General features: G+C 46.7%; 1 protein-coding gene across 3 annotated transcripts in view; it reads right to left on the minus strand.

The window, feature by feature from the left end:
• Positions 1 to 5,591: 5,591 nt before the first annotated feature.
• Positions 5,592 to 15,539, minus strand: part of CBFA2T2 (CBFA2/RUNX1 partner transcriptional co-repressor 2) — a 140,828-nt gene continuing 130,880 nt past the window's right edge. For 2 of the 3 annotated variants that reach the window (XM_017514119.2, XM_037733239.1), the window contains exons 9-11: positions 14,591 to 14,659; positions 11,016 to 11,206; positions 5,592 to 7,015 (exon numbers count right to left, since the gene is read on the minus strand). In XM_017514119.2, coding sequence (XP_017369608.1) covers positions 6,716 to 7,015; positions 11,016 to 11,206; positions 14,591 to 14,659 — 560 coding nt within the window. In that variant the 3' untranslated portion in view covers positions 5,592 to 6,715. The remainder of the gene's footprint in view (positions 7,016 to 11,015; positions 11,207 to 14,590; positions 14,660 to 15,539) is intronic. The other variant, XM_017514130.2, reaches the window with a different exon arrangement.

Genomic DNA, 15,539 nt, shown 5'->3' on the forward strand with positions numbered 1-15,539 from the left:
TTTTTGAGACTGGGTCTTGCTGTTGTTGTCCAGGCTGGAGTACGGTGGCACAATTATGGCTCACTGCAGCCTCAACCTTCTGGGCTCAGGCGGCCCTCCCACCTCAGCTTCCCAAGTTGCTGGGACACAGATGCCCAGCTAACTTTTTAATTTTTGTAGAGATGGGGGTCTCACTATGTTGACCAGGTTAGTCTCAAATTCCTGGGCTCCAGCGATACCAGCCTCCCAAAGTGCTGGGATTATAGGTGTGGGCCACTATGTGCAGCCCAATTCTTTTTTTTTTTTCTCAAGCAGGGACAGAGATGTTTCCAATTCAGTTTCCATTGTAGATGGGCAGATTTTCCCGCTGCCTTTTCATGGTGCCAAAGGTGCTGAGCTACCTGCCTTCGTAGAAAGGCCCTGGTTTTGTTTCTGCACTTTGTATGCTCAAAACCAAGTCTCACATTGCCCCTGGAGGCAGTCAATCCCTCCAGCTCTTGAGTTCGTGGAATGTCCTATCTATCTATGACCTCAGCAATGCAGTTAAAAAAGTACATTCAGGGCCGGGTGCAGTGGCTCACGCCTGTAATCCCAGTGCTTTGGGAGGCCGAGGTGGGTGGATCACAAGGTCAGGAGTTCGAGACCAGCAGCATGGTGAAACCCCATCTCTACTAAAAATACAAAAAAAGCCAGGTGTGGTGGCACACACCTGTAATCCCAGCTACTTGGGAGGCTGAGGCAGGAGAATCATCTGAACGCGGGAGGCGGAGGTTGCATTGAGTGGAGATCACATCATTGCACTCCGGCCTGGGCAACAGAGTGAGACTCCATCTCAAAAAAAAAAAAAGTACATTCATTATAATTTATCTAGCATCTGGGTGTTTTGCAGTCATGAAAAGATTTTCAGTCTGCCTTTTTTTTTTTTTTTTTTTTGAGACGGAGTCTCACTCTGTCACCTAGGCTGGAGTGCAGTGTTGTGATCTTAGCTCACTGCAACCACCGCCTCCCTGGTTCAAGAGATTCACCTGCCTCAGCCTTCTGAGTAGCTGGAACTACAGGTGTGTGCCACCACCCCTGGCTAATTTTTTGTATTTTTAGTAGAGACGAGGTTTCACCGTTTTAGCCAGGCTGGTCTTGATCTTCTGACCTCCTGATCTGCCTGCCTCAGCCTCCCAAAGTGCTGGGATTACAAGAGTGAACCACCGTGCCCGGCTCCCGCCTGCCATGTCTATGGCACATAGCTTTCCACCAACTTAGTGCAAGGCTGACAGTCCCATGGCTGAGATCTTGTCATTGTTCTAGGTGGGAGGATTGCAGTGCGGCCCAGAAAGGTTTGCAGTTGGCACCACCTGCATCAAAGATCATAGAGCCAAGCCGCAGGCCACAGGCCAGCCGTTCTCCCTTTGCATTTGAGAGGACTGTGAAGCTGGTGCTGCCAATCAGCCTCTTGAGCAAGGCTGCTCAGGAGAGGTGGGCCTCAGGCAGAGAGCACAGATGGGTATTCGCGTGACAGAAGTGAGGCCTCAGCTCACCAGCTGGTAAACTGGCCTGGCAGCTTGAGATTCCACGTACAGGTGTGCCTGTACCAGGCTTAGGGCCATGGAAAGTACCACAAAGGGCTGCTGGAAGGAACGGTGGGCTTTTAGGGAGAGTAGTTTGAACACTTCAAGGGTCCAAGAAATGTTCAGTATCAAAAATTCCACTTTGGGAAATTATCCTAAGGAAATAAATCATGCAAAGGAAGAACGTGCATAGGAGATGTCGTACCAGAAAACTCGAACGCGATCCAATTGCCCAATAGGAGGTGAAGAGTTAAAAAATAGTGCCACTGCACTCCAGCCTGGGCAGTAGACACCCTCCCCTCCACCAAAAAAAATCACTTGAGAAGGAGTAACGAGGAGTGTCGTCTGAAAGCTGATGTTGGCCCTGACCACAGGCCCACCGGTGGGCTCTAAAAGCCAGCCTGGTTGGACCTCGTCCCCACAGGGCAGTGACCAGCTGCTGCAGCTGGCTTCCCAGAGGGGACAGCTCCAGGTCCGTGGGGTGCAAGGACCTCCTGCTTCATTTCCTTGGGTGCTCTTCAGGTCACGACTAGAACCAGTTGGGGCCGCTCTCTCCCGCTTCCTCAAGAATTTGGGAATTAGGGCAAGGCTAGTGTAGGGACCACCTTCCCTCCCAGTTCCATTCCAGCTTGAGGCAGAAAAGGAATATAGCCTTTTTATTGACTACTTTAAGTAGAACAAACTAGATACATATTTAACAGTTTTGGTTCGTTTATACAGTACATTAAATAAGTTATGCACAGAGTTAAGTAACAAAAGTTCCTATCGGAGTAAAATGACAAAGCACAGAAAAACCAGACTCTAACGCGTTCTGTGGGTGGTTTCACATTCGTCATCCCCCTTTAAAAACCACGCATCGAGGCTTCGTTTTCCATTTATTTACATTGATTTTCTTTTATGAGTGGAGCCTTTGTAGCCTCGTCAGGAACTTGGAAAGCCACGTTAAGGGTACTGAAGGCCTCTCAGCCCAGCAGCCCTTTCAATCATTTGCCTAATACTTATTGCTGCGTCTCTGCCGACTCCAAGGTAGGGACAGGCTGTCCCTGACAGACTCCAGCGCACATGCCCTATTTGGTATAAGCATCACTGAGTGTACACTGGGCAGCCGTAGGCCCGACCAGATGGGGTCTGTGAGGGAAATTCCACGTCTCGGGCTGTGGAGGGGGAGGAGGGGACCTAAGACCCACCCCTCAGGCCTCCTAACCTTCTCCTGGCTCACGATGGAAAAGGTCACCTGCACTATCATCTTTGGAAATGAGCATGTCAATGCCCGAGGGCAAAGAGGCAGGTAGTCAATGTTTTGGTTTACAAGAACTACAGACACTCCAGAGTTGGAAGGGTCCTGTGAAGCCGCTGGTGCAGCCCCTGCCAGAATCTGGGCAGGGCTGCTCTCGACAGCTGGCCATCTGGCCCGTGCTCAACAGTCCACGCTCCATTGGCTCTTCTTCCATTTGATTCAGTCTTGCTACCACCCAGTTCTCTGCAAACAGCTTAAAAAAAAAAGTAATAATCTAAGGAGGTTGGCTTGGTCTTCTGACCTGGGAGCCTGGAAACCTTGTTTCTAGTTCAGTTCTGAAGAAAGCCTCCATGAAGCGTTCTATTTTCAGTGATGTATTCAATTCATAATCCTTTCTACGATTTCCAGGACAGATGGCCGTCCAGTCATTCTGAAAAGCTCACTGCCAAACGATTCCAGCTGTGTTGAACCTTCAAATGCACTTGCCGAGATATCCTCTAGAACTACCCAGAACGTCTATACTCTTTGCAAGCAGGTGATGAGGCTGAGGCTCACTAACTCTGGAACAGGGCTGTACAAAGCAGAGTGGATTTTCTGTCTGGAAGCTGGAGCTGTCAAGTTGACACCAGTAAGAACTCCTGATGACCTTCTGGTCCCAATGGGTAAAGGAAGTCCACGCTGCAAAGAGCGGGCAGCAGCTGAGGCCAGGTGTGGACTTGTGGTGGGAAGATGTGTCCTGTTTCCAGACTCAGACCCACTGACAGATGAACCCAGCACTGCCCTAGAAGTAATCCACCTGATCTGTGACCACATGGTCACCCAACTGGGCCTGAGCGGATCTGCTAGAGCACCAGCCCCGGAACTGCAGGGCCCAGTGTGGAGTGCCCCCACCTCCTGAGGTGGACTGCCTGGCCTGGGCTTAAACTTCTTGAGTCACCTTTACTGCTGGATAGTCAGGCATGATGCAGGCAAGTGGGGACCCCCCCAAAAAAAAAAAATCAAAGATGTGAAACCCAGCCCTCAAAACACTTGGGACATTTGGCATCTTTGGTCTTCTCTGGTTCCTGCAGTAATTCCTCACTTGGCAGGAGACCATGATGTCCCAGAACACATCAGTGCCGTTGGCGGGAGACGCTAAGCACTGGTCTCATCCTAGACATGTCTGGCTGATGGCCATTCATATGTCGCATTTGCTTTTCGGTCCAGCCCCTCTCTGCCTTTTGCCACTGCAAATATTAACCATGGAGGTCAGTTCTCTAAGTAGCCTGAACTTCCACTCCCAACCTGGTAGCTGAGGTGCTGTCAACAGAGGCTGGAAACCATGCAAGGAACCTGGACTCGCTCCTGCACCTCTAGCTGCCTGCACTGCTCCACTGGTGCTCCTCCTCCTGACCAGAGTTGAAGAATTTCAGAAAGGGATTCCTGAAATGTGAATAGGGAGTCCTGGACAGAGGCCCTCCTTACTTCTGTGTGAAACTGACCAGAATTAACACAGCCAAAGGTTTATCAATGGAGCTTCAGTGTGGAATACTGCCCGGGTTTGCAGATCAGCCTCTAGGCAGCACAGGAGCAAGATGGAAAAGCATTACAAAGACTTAGAAAACCAAACTGTCACAGGAACCACAGCCCACTAAAGTAGGCCAGGCTCTGCACACCAAACCTACGCCTTAGCTGTAGAAATGGGCACTGGGGTTGCTAAATATTATTTTGTTGGCTTTTGGCTTCTTATTCCAACCAGTAAAAGCATGTGCTACCCTGGGTAGGTTTACGGCCACTGGAGATTTTTTAAACCGGCTTAAGGTGTTCATCCAATGAATCCATGAAAAACCAGTAAGTTGGTGTAGAGGGCTTATGACCTCCTTGTCAGACAGCCAAGTCTTAGGGAAATATGGCACTGTCCGGGGTACTGACTCCATCCCCTAGTCAGGGTTCTCCACCAAGGGCTGAGGCTTAATGAGGCAGGTGGGGATGGGAGAATACCAATGTATTAGGACTGGAAAACTGTGGGTCCTGTGTGTTCCACAGCAAAGTAACATGATCCTCTGCGGTTCATTCCCTGGTCATACCTCACTTTAGGCAATGGAAATCTAGGCATTTTAAAGGTGTCATGTACTAGGTTTCTTTGTAAGACTGAAAATGCTTGGTTACAGTAAATTAGGGACTTGACATTCTTAAAGTAAGATGTAGCTGTATGCAACAAGGCTGTGTGGATCCCTTTTCCTCTACGGTACTGACAGCTTTTATTTTAGACTCTGGTCAGTGCACAGAAGGTGGAGATTCAACCTGTGTTTCAAAGGCCAGCTGGAAAAGGGCCAATCAAACTTAATCCAACTGATTCTTGGGTGTGAGAGGATGCTGGAGGCTCGAAGGTGGAGAGCAGGAGGGTCGGGGTCCTCAAGACTCCCATCAAAACCCCAAAAGACAGGCCAGGAGACCAGCCTGGCCAACATGATGAAACCCCTTCTCTACTAAAAATACAAAAATTAGCTGGGTGTGGTGGCGGGCACCTGTAATCCCAGCTACTCGGGAGGCTGAGGCAGGAGAATGGCTTGAACCTGGGAGGTGGAGGTTGCAGTGAGCCAATGTCGTGCCACTGCACTGTGTGCCACTGCACTGTGACAGAGCAGGACTTGGTTGGAAAAAAAAAAAACAAAAAAAACAAAAGAAATGTAGGAGGCAGTTCCTAACATTCTGAAAAGAGAATAGGTGATGTCCCGTTTGAAAAATTGGTCAGCTTTTCCCAAAATGGTTCTATTTCATGAAACCTTTCTGATGAGCTGTCGGATAATACAAGAGAAGGAAAGAGAAATTTCGTGCCTGATAATAAATCCACTTAGTAGGTGTAATGACCTGAAATGATGAGGTTTGAAGAATTCTTTCAGGTCCAGAAGGGCTGCTCAGATGAGACCAGGCCTTGACAGCGGGGGCGAGTCCTACCAACCTGCCACAGCATATCCAGCAGGACAACTGTGGCTCAGCAGGTACCAAATAAAGCCCACGGACAGAATATGCCCACAGCAGTCCAGATGTGTGTGGTCTGAGATAAAAGGACACATAACAAGACGACTGTGCAAACAGCCAAGTGGTGGGAGAAGGTCTGTATTTCCATGAGATGATCCACTCAGTAATTTGACGATACTAGTTTGGCCAACATGCTCAGAGAGAACAGACTATCCACAACTGAGTCTCATTCTCTCTCAGACCAATCCATGCGCTGGAAACTATTTTCTGCACAAGCAAAATCAAGAGAAAAAGACGGGTCCCAAATTAAAGTAGCCAGTAAGGCTGGAAAAGCTTGTCCAAAATCATCTGTGATGTGCGGGAAGTTTTATTTGTTTATGTTTTTGCTACTATGGGTGCTTTTATTGCAACAGTGACATCTTTCCTGTGGACTCTGAGATCGGAGCCAGTCTGAACAGCAGGGTTGAGAAGGGAGTCCTGAGTGCCGCCTGTTGCTTACCCAAGTCCCCATGAGGCCAACCAGTGTCATCTGCTGAGGGTGGAGATGGGGCTGAAGGAGCTGTTCAGGGTGAGGGGGCTTCTCCCTATCCGAGGGGCTTCCTCCACCAGCCTGCTGCCTGCCACCTCCAGCCTAGCTGGGCACATTCAAAAGTCTGCTGACTCAAGGAGATGGGGAGGGGAGCTGGTGGTCTACACTGAGAAGGAACTGGCTAAGCCAGCTTCAGTGGGGAGAGGAACAACCAGGAAAGCCATGGAGGTGGCAGTGGGGCTGGGCATGTGCAGAGAATGGCACACTGGCTCCACAGACGGCAAGTGCCCAGAGAGGCTGTGGGTGCTATTATTCAGGCTTGGACTCTTCCTGCCTCCAATTCTTGCTGATGACCCAGCAGCTACATGCATGGGTTCCTACAGCCAGTCCCTTGGTCCAAACGTTCTGTGGTACTGAGTGGCCATCAGGGTAACTAGAGTCTGGGGCTCAGAGGCCGTTGGTGTCGATGGCTGTCACGGAGGCAGGTGTTGAGGAACGTGAGGTGGTTGCCGAGGTCTTGTCCAGGGCTGGGCTGGGCACACTGCAGTCGGCGGACCTGGCAGAGGAGCCCCTGCCTACAGGAAGCAGCGGCCGGCCCTGGCCGTGGGGGCTCTGGCCATGCAGGTTCTGACCACAGAGGCGGTGGTGCCGCTCCCAGTCCTTGTGCTGGCAGAAAGAGCCGCAGTATCGTGCGATATTGCAGCCACTGCATGTCTCGCTGGCTTTGCGGCCACAGTTCCAGCAGTTCTGCAAGACACAGGTACCAGTTAGTGGTTGCTGGGATTGAGGGGCAGGCTTGGCATTCGTCCCCTGCACAGTAAAGCAAGGGGCTGCATGTAGAGAACCCCAGCTTTGGAGCTACATACACCTGTGGTCAAGTCCTCCCTCTACTGCTGTTTATGAGAAATACACACCACCTTTCTGAGTTTCCTTCATTTGTAAAATAAGAAAACTACTTACCTGCAGGATGACAGGAACAGTGAAATGAAGCATGCCTAGGACAGGTAGCCATCTCTTCTGCTTAAGGCATAGACTCATCTTTTGACCCAGATTTTAATAGTCAGAAACCAAACCAAATTCTGTGCCAGGGTCTCCCCCAATAGCCATCTATCCTAAGACCACGTGTAAAGACAAACATTTATCCTGCTCCTTTCTGCATGTGCCACCACGCCTGGCTAATTTTTGTATTTTTATATATATAAAATATATATTTACTAGAGATGGGGTTTTGCCATGTTGGCCATGCTGGTCTTGAACTCCTGGGCCTAAGTGATCTGCCTGTCTCAGCCTCCCAAAGTACTGGGATTACAGGCACCTGCCTGATACTGCACTTCTCACTAGAGAAATAATCTTTATTATTTTTACTGATAATCTGACTTAACCAAAGCTACTGCTGCTGTTTTTTTTTTACTTTCTTTTGGAGAAAGGGTCTTGCTATTGTTGTGCAGGCTGGACTTGATCTGGGCTCTAGAGATCCTCCCACACTCCCACCTTAGCCTCCTGAGTAGCTGGGACTATAGGCGTGTGCCACCATGCCTAGCTAATTCTTTAATTTTTTGTATAGACAGGGTCTCCTTATGTTGCCCAGGCTGGTCTTGAACTCCTGGCCTCCAAGGACTGTCCCACCTTGGCCTCTTAAAGAGCTGAAATTACAGGCAAGGGCTACTATGCCTGTTCCCTAGTAATTATCAGACCAATAGGATAGGAGCTGCTATACTCATTAAACAGAGATGGAGACTGACTCCTTTAAGAGTATACTGCCAGTGTGAGAGGGAAGTGGGACCAGAAGTCAGGGCTCCTAACCTCCAGTCCTGGCCTCCTTCTTCCCCCATACCAAACTACCTTTCAGAAGATGAACAAGAAACTCCAGGGATACCTGCTAAATTTCAATGAGAATATTCTGGATGAATATTCTTGATGGACGAGAATCAGCCCTTTTAGTCCAATGCAAACTCATCCAAAGGACAGGCTCTCTGTCCCTTCCCTGCTTTGAAAAGTGATTTTGCAGGGATAGGTGCTGGTGTGTACCTCACCTGGAGGCCATTTTGAGGCTTGTTTAAAATTACAATTCTTTAAAAGCACAATTCTGAAAATGGAGAGCTGGGATTTAAACCTACGCAGTCCAGACCCAGGATGTATATGCTCTTAGCCAAAAGCTATAGTTTTCCTTCGGAGACAGATAAAAACACAGAGATAAAAGTAGATAAATACAGACAAATACAGATACTGATATGGATGGCTATAGATACATAATAATTAAACACAGAAGAGAACAGATATATCACTCTCAAAAACAATTCTCTTTTTTATCTGAGGCAGTTTCATTCTTGTTGCCCATGATGGAGTGCAATGGTATGATCTTGGCTCACTGCAACCTCCACCTCCTGGGTTCAAGTGGTTGTCCTACCTCAGCCTCCCGAGTAGCTGGGATTATAGGCACCTGCCACCACACATGGCTAATTTTTTACTTTTAGTAGAGATGGGGGACTAGGCTGGTCTTGACCTCCTGACCTCAGGTGATTCGGCCGCCTCAGCCTCTCAAAGTGCTGGGATTACAGGTGTGAGCCACCGTGCCTGGCACAATTCTCTTTTCTTGAACTCCAGACCTCAGGTGATCCAACCACCTCGGCTTCCCAAAGTACTAGGATTACAGGCGTGAGTCACAGCGCCCGGCCACAATTCTCTTTTCTTCCCCCCCTCATCTTGCCATCGTCACCTTTTTTTTTTTTTTTTCTTTTTTTTTTTTTTTTTTTTAAGAGATAGAGGCTTGCTCTCTCACGCAGGCTGGAGTGCCGTGTTACGATCATGGTAGCCTTGAACCTCTTGGGCTCAAGCAATCCTCCTGTCTCAGCCTCCAAAGTAGCTGGACTATAGATGTGTGACACCATGCCCAGCCAACTGCAGAAATGGAGTCTCGCCATCTAGCCCAGGCTGGTCTTTAACTCCTGAGCTCAAGTGTTCTTACTACCTTGGCTTCCCAAAGTGCTGGGATTACAGGCGTCGGCCACTGCACCCAGCCTCAAAAAAATTCTAAAGAAAAAGGAGGAGGAGGCCGGGCGTGGTGGCTCACGCCTATAATCCCAGCACTTTGGGAGACCAAGATGGGTGGATCACAAGGTCAAGAGATCGAGACCATCCTGGCAAACATGATGAAACCCCGTCTCTACTAAAAATACAAAAATTAGCTGGGCATGGTGGCGCACACCTGTAGTCCCAGCTACTCAGGAGGCTGAGGCAGGAGATTTGCTTGAACCCAGGAGACGGAGGTTGCGGTGAGCTGAGATCATGCCATTGCACTCCAGCCTGGTAACAAGAGCGAAACACAAAAAAAAAAAAAAAAAAAAAAAAAAAAAAAAAAAAAAAAAAAAAAAAAAAAAAAGAAAAAGGAGAGAAGGAAAAGGGAGGGGGTTAAATAGACTGTTTTCTCTCTTTTTTTAAATTCATATTTTCTATAAGCAAGAGACTGTTTTCTCACAACCCACAGTATCTATATTGAATAGCTATAGTAAGTTACTTCACCACACCCTCGGTGATCCCCACATGGTATTTAGGCATTTTCATCTGCACACTGCTATGCCTGACAGTAAGACACTGAAATGGACAATATAAATGACAAGAAAATAACATTTCTACGGTTTGTTTAAAAGAAAAAGTCCTTCTATAATCCCAGCACTTTGGGAGTCCAAGGCGGGTAGATCACTTCAGGACAGGAGTTCGAGACCAGCCTGGCCAACATGGCAAAAACCCGTCTCTACTAAAAATATGAAAATGAGCAGGGCATGGTGGCACACACCTGTAGTCCCAGCTACTCAGGAGGCTGAGGTGGGAAAATCACTTGAACCCAGAGGTGGAGGCTGCAGTGGGCCGAGACTGCACCACTGCACTCCACCCTGGGTTAAGAGTGAGTTCTTAACTTCAAGAGAATGTCCCAAAGACAGCCGGTCTCCCATCCAGTAGATGAGATCTACCTACTTACAGAAAGAAACTTGTTTCTTGTTTTAAAGCTAAAAAATGACTAAAATGAAAGTTATAGAAAAACAGCATTAAATTTGAAAGGGCTGCTCGAATGTTTTGGTACAAGTTTCTTCGTTTCAGTTTGTGATTTTTCTCCTCACTGTAGTATCCAAGTGTCCTGTACAGAATCATCACCAAGTCCTGGGCAATCAGGCAGATATACCCAACCTGTTACTTCAGTCCACAAGCCAGCTATCCTATTTCTAAAAATTCTAGATGCTAAAGGACCCTGCACTTTCTTACTCCTCTACCCTGACTTCAGCACTGAGGGAGTATATCAGTTACATGCCCTGAGCCACAGTCTCCTCATCTGTGAGTTAGAGATTCAACATTATCCACCTCATAGGGCCAATGTGACACTCAAAAAGAAAATATGCAACTTCGCTGTGTGTCTGGCACACAGTAAGCTAACTTTGTCAATGCTGGTCATCATCATCATTGTGCAATTACACAAACTCTGTCTTTAGGGTGAATTCCCAAAATTTTAACCAATACACTGAGCCTCTCTCTCTATATACATGTGTATGTGTGTAAAAATATGATGTAATAATTTATGATCTTGGCACGTAAAATAGTCTTAATGTGAGAACCAAAACTCTTCTGGCACTGGATAAAAATTATCATCTTCGAGCTCAAGAACAGACTGCCTGTGTCTTCCTGCTCAGCGTATAGGGCAGCGGGCGTGGTCACTCCAGCTGCCTGCCCCGGCCCCTAGCGCTAACAGAGCTCTGACCTCTGTGGACTCCTCTTGCTCGTTGATGACGAGGAAAGCGTCCTCCGCGGCCTGTCGCTTGACGTCCGCTATGGTTTGCTCCATTCGTGCTCTCTCTGTTGCAATCACTTCAAAGGCTTTCTGCTCTGCTTCAGCGACAGCCTTCTGTACTTCTGACATGGCCTGAATTTTCACCTTATTCACAGCTTCTTCTAGAAGAAAGTGACAGTAAAATCAACTGGCCGAGAAATCTTTTCCCTCCCACCCCACAGCATTTCTAAGAAAGGACAGAGCTGACATAAAATGATCTTTTCTAAAACTACACAGGGAGGAATACATGATATTCATAGTCATGCATCCATCCATGTAGGTGCTGGCTGGGTACGTGGATGGAGGTGGCCACTGAGCTAGGACTATGGACATGGGTCACTAGACACAGGCCACACTCATGACATGTTATGTCACTATAAGAGAATAGAGTTCCAAGGAGAAAAGTGATCAGCACTTCAGTGGGCAGGGGAGAATCAAGACAATGTATTTTGGTTGAGATGGTGGATGGAAATGAGTTTGCAAAGTCTTGCGTGCCAGACTAAGAAATTTGACCTTCGTTTTTTTTTTTGTTGAAAACAGGGCCTTGCTCTGTTGCACAGGCTGGAGTGCACAGCCGTGATCACAGCAAACTATAGCCTTGACCTCTGAAACATGATCCTCCCACCTCGGCCTTCTGAGTAACTAGGGCTACAGGCATGTCCCACCATACTCCACTAATTTTTAAATTTTTTTGTAGAGATGAGGTCTCACTATGTTGCTCAGGCTGGTCTAGAACTCCTGGGCTCAAGTGATCCTCCAACTTGAGGCTCCCAAAGTGTTGGTGTTAAAGTGTTATAGGAGTGAGGCACCCTGCCCAGCTTGACCTTATTTTCTAAAGGAAACTTCACAAAGGATTCTATGCAAGGGAAGATTAAAGACAGAGATAGCAACTGGGAGGCTGGTGCAATGATTAAACTGATAGAAGAGGCTGCATTTAAGCAGGAGTCAGTGGCACTGAGGAAGGGATGAGGCAGAAAAAGGTTGGGAGCACCGAGGGGCCTGGATGCGGAGGTGAAAGCGAAGAATGGCAGTGCTAGGCAAATGAACTGGAGAGTCCACACAAAGCTAGTGTGGAGGCAAGTGAGAAAGCGGAGGTGCCTCCAGAGCATCTAGGTGAAAATGGCTGGGAGGAAATTAAATAATGCTAAGAGGCCCGCAGCCACCACTCCCCTCCCTCCAATCCCTGCCAAAAAATAAAAAGGAAAAGACTAGGTGGAGAAACATGGGCTAAAACATAGATTTGAGCAGACTGCCAGGAGCCCTCGACTTTTAAGTCCTGTCCACTTACCATCATCCTACCTGGTTCCTGATCACTTCCTTCCATCACCAATGCCCTGGCTTGATTTCCCTAGTGTAGATACCGCAAATAACACGTTCATGTGTTTGAGCCTCAGCCCAATGAGAATGTGAATGTTTAGTCCTGAGTCCACAAGATCAGACAATACAGAAGCCTAAGGAAACTCCCTCACGGTTTACCTCTTGCACATGGCACAGGCTCAAGGGAGGTTCAAACACAGAATTCCAGGCTGCCATGAAACAACCTTCCATCTGATGGCTCTGGCCTTAAGGAGAGAAAGTCTCCACCCCAGAGGCCAAGAAACCTCCTTAGGTGTCTTATTAGATCCCTCTTATTGAGCCAGCGTTAACAGTGCTCTCAGGTACATTTTAACTCCTCAGCTTAAGCATGAATTAGTAATCATCTCACTTTGGCTAGATATCATGCTGGAGGTCATCTAAGGTCATAGATGGCACTGAAGCAGAACAAGGACTCAAATTTAGCTGACCAGCACCAAAGTTGGGCCCTTAACCAAAGTTAACCAAAAGTATCTCCCAAGTAATCAATGTCACTAGCTTTTTTTTCCCCCCAGTGCTTTTTCAACATGAATAAAGTCACTAGTTTTAAAGAGATCTTGTGGCCAGGCATGGTGGCTCACGCCTGTAATCCTAGCACTTTGGGAGGCCAAGGCAGGTGGATCATCTGAGGTTAGGAGTTTGAAATCAGCCTAACACTGTGAAACCCCATCTCTACTAAAAATACAAAAATCAGCTGGGCATGGTGGTGGGTGCCTATAATCCCAGCTACTTGGGAGGCTAAGGCAGGACAGTCACTTGAACCTGGGATATTGTGAAACTGTACTCCCGCCTGGGTGGTGAAGCAGAGATACATCTCAAAAAAAAAAAGAGAGAGAGATTTTGTGTATAGTAATTGTTCTCTCCACCTTATGATGATCTTCATTTCCCAAAATTTTATCCCACTTCTTGTTAACATAATATACATTTTCCCATTGTCAACTGCAAGGATTTTTACAAGTCACATGCAGTTTTCCAAATTGTTTTTAATGGTGAAATAATACTTTGTTGTGCAGCAACACAGGGGCTCACTACAGCCTTGACTTCCTGTGCTCAAGCGATCCTTCTGCCTCAGCACCCCAAGCAGCTAGGTCTGCCAACCTTGGCCTCCCACAGTGCTGGGATTACAGGTGTGAGCCACCACACCCCACTCACACTGTTGCTTCTTTAATACTTTGTGTTTAAGTCTACTCCATTTTTGAAAGGGAACATTCAAAGGCATGAAAGTGAGGAAAGACTCCAAGAATTTGCAGGTACTCCGTTAATTTCTTACATAAGCCTCTGATCAATTATTGAGTGTCATCAACAAGGTCTAAAATTGTCAATAACCGAGGGCTAATTTATCAGAGATGCTTTATCTTACATTATCTTGACTACTAGTAAGGAAAAATATTTTGCAATGTTTATTTGTATTTCTCATAGTATAATGTGTCTGTTCATATCTTTATTTACTACTGTCTTGATGCTATTAAAACAGTCTTTATGAATGTAGGTATCACATTTTTATAGAAAATAAATTTTATCGTAGTAAAAAAACAAAAATTGTATTGGACTTAAAAAAATGAAACTAGGATGGGGAGGCAAGAAGGAAAAGAATCCTAGTATCTGGATAAGGCTGACGTTAGAGATGTGACGTTCATCCCTGAACTTATAGAATAGGCTGTCCCCACCCTTCTTATTCTTGTTAAAAGGAGGCCTACCAAGAACAGCTATGACTATGGTGGCACGGTGAAGGTGAAAGAAAGCACAGGGGAATTACAGAGCTGTGCCTAGAGCAGAATTTGGGCACAAATGTGGCAGCAGTGTGAACACAGTGTATTGTAGGTGCCAGTGAAGAGATCAGGCAAAATGAACTCTGCCACTGGCCCAGAAACAGGGCATGCCGACAGGTACTTATTACCTCGGCATGACCCAGTAGAAGAGTGTGAAAGGGACTGGAGGGAGCTATTCCAAACTCATGACCTGCAAAGTAACAAAACAGGAAGTCGGGGAGACATGCAGGACAAGCCAGGGTCGGACAGGCAGGAGCCTAGAGCTCTGAGGAGCAGGTTATTACACAACCAAAAGACTCAGTTACCAACCATCCGCCCAGTTATCTGTTCTCTGCTCCCACAAATTAGTGAGTACACATGATTTACGAGCAGTAAGACACATACCTGTTTTTTTCCAAAACTCCACAGGTACGTATCCTGTACCTGGCCTGCTGTTGAATTCTCTCTGAGAATCTGCAGAAGAGACATAAAAAGCATAAGGTCAGAAGCTGTCTATGATCAGCAGTTTTATTTTTGATCAGATTTCTCATTAACCACTTAGACTCAAACATACATTTCATTTAGTTTTAAAAAAAACTCTCATATAAGGGCTAAAAATCAGATTATAACATAGTACAGTAAATATTTAGTTTTAAAACACACCCCTCCATCAAATTAACAGCATTTCAAAGTGGTGAGATTAAAAGTGATCCTCACTTTCTTCTTTTTATTTACATATTATGTCCTAATTTTCTCCCCTATAAACATGTATGTGTTTTTAAGGTACAGTACTCCCTAAAATATAAATGTATAAACGTTAAGTGCACACAGATTTTTTTGTTGTTGTTTTTTTGAGACAGAGTCTTGCTCTGTTGCCCAAGCTGGAGTGTAGTGGTGCGATCTCGGCTCAGTGCAACTTCTGCCTCCTGGGTTCAAGTGATTCTCCTGCCTCAGTCTCCCAGGTAGCTGGGACTACAGGTGCACACCACCATGCCTGGCTAATTTTTGTACTTTTAGTACTTTTAGTAGAGATGGGGTTTCATCATATTGGCCAGGCTGGTCTTGACCTCCTGACCTCAAGTGATCCACTGTGCCTGGCCTGTGCACACAGATATTTATATGCATGTGTGTGTATGTCCATATCTAATTCAACAGTCCCCACCATGCACAGGTTTCTGGCACTGCCCTGCATATGTGTCAGGGAATATAGCTTTTGTCTTTGGCAATTCTGAATCCTTACATGTGATTTAAGGAAGTTTCCATTAAAGTGTCTTAGCTTATGAACTGAACTAAGAAGAAAAAAAAAAGTGGTTTTAAAAAAATAAAGAGAAAACTATAGTATTAAACTATCAAA

This window comes from Cebus imitator, unplaced genomic scaffold, assembly GCF_001604975.1.
Source record: "Cebus imitator isolate Cc_AM_T3 unplaced genomic scaffold, Cebus_imitator-1.0 Scaffold18, whole genome shotgun sequence".
NCBI classification, from domain to species: domain Eukaryota; kingdom Metazoa; phylum Chordata; class Mammalia; order Primates; family Cebidae; genus Cebus; species Cebus imitator.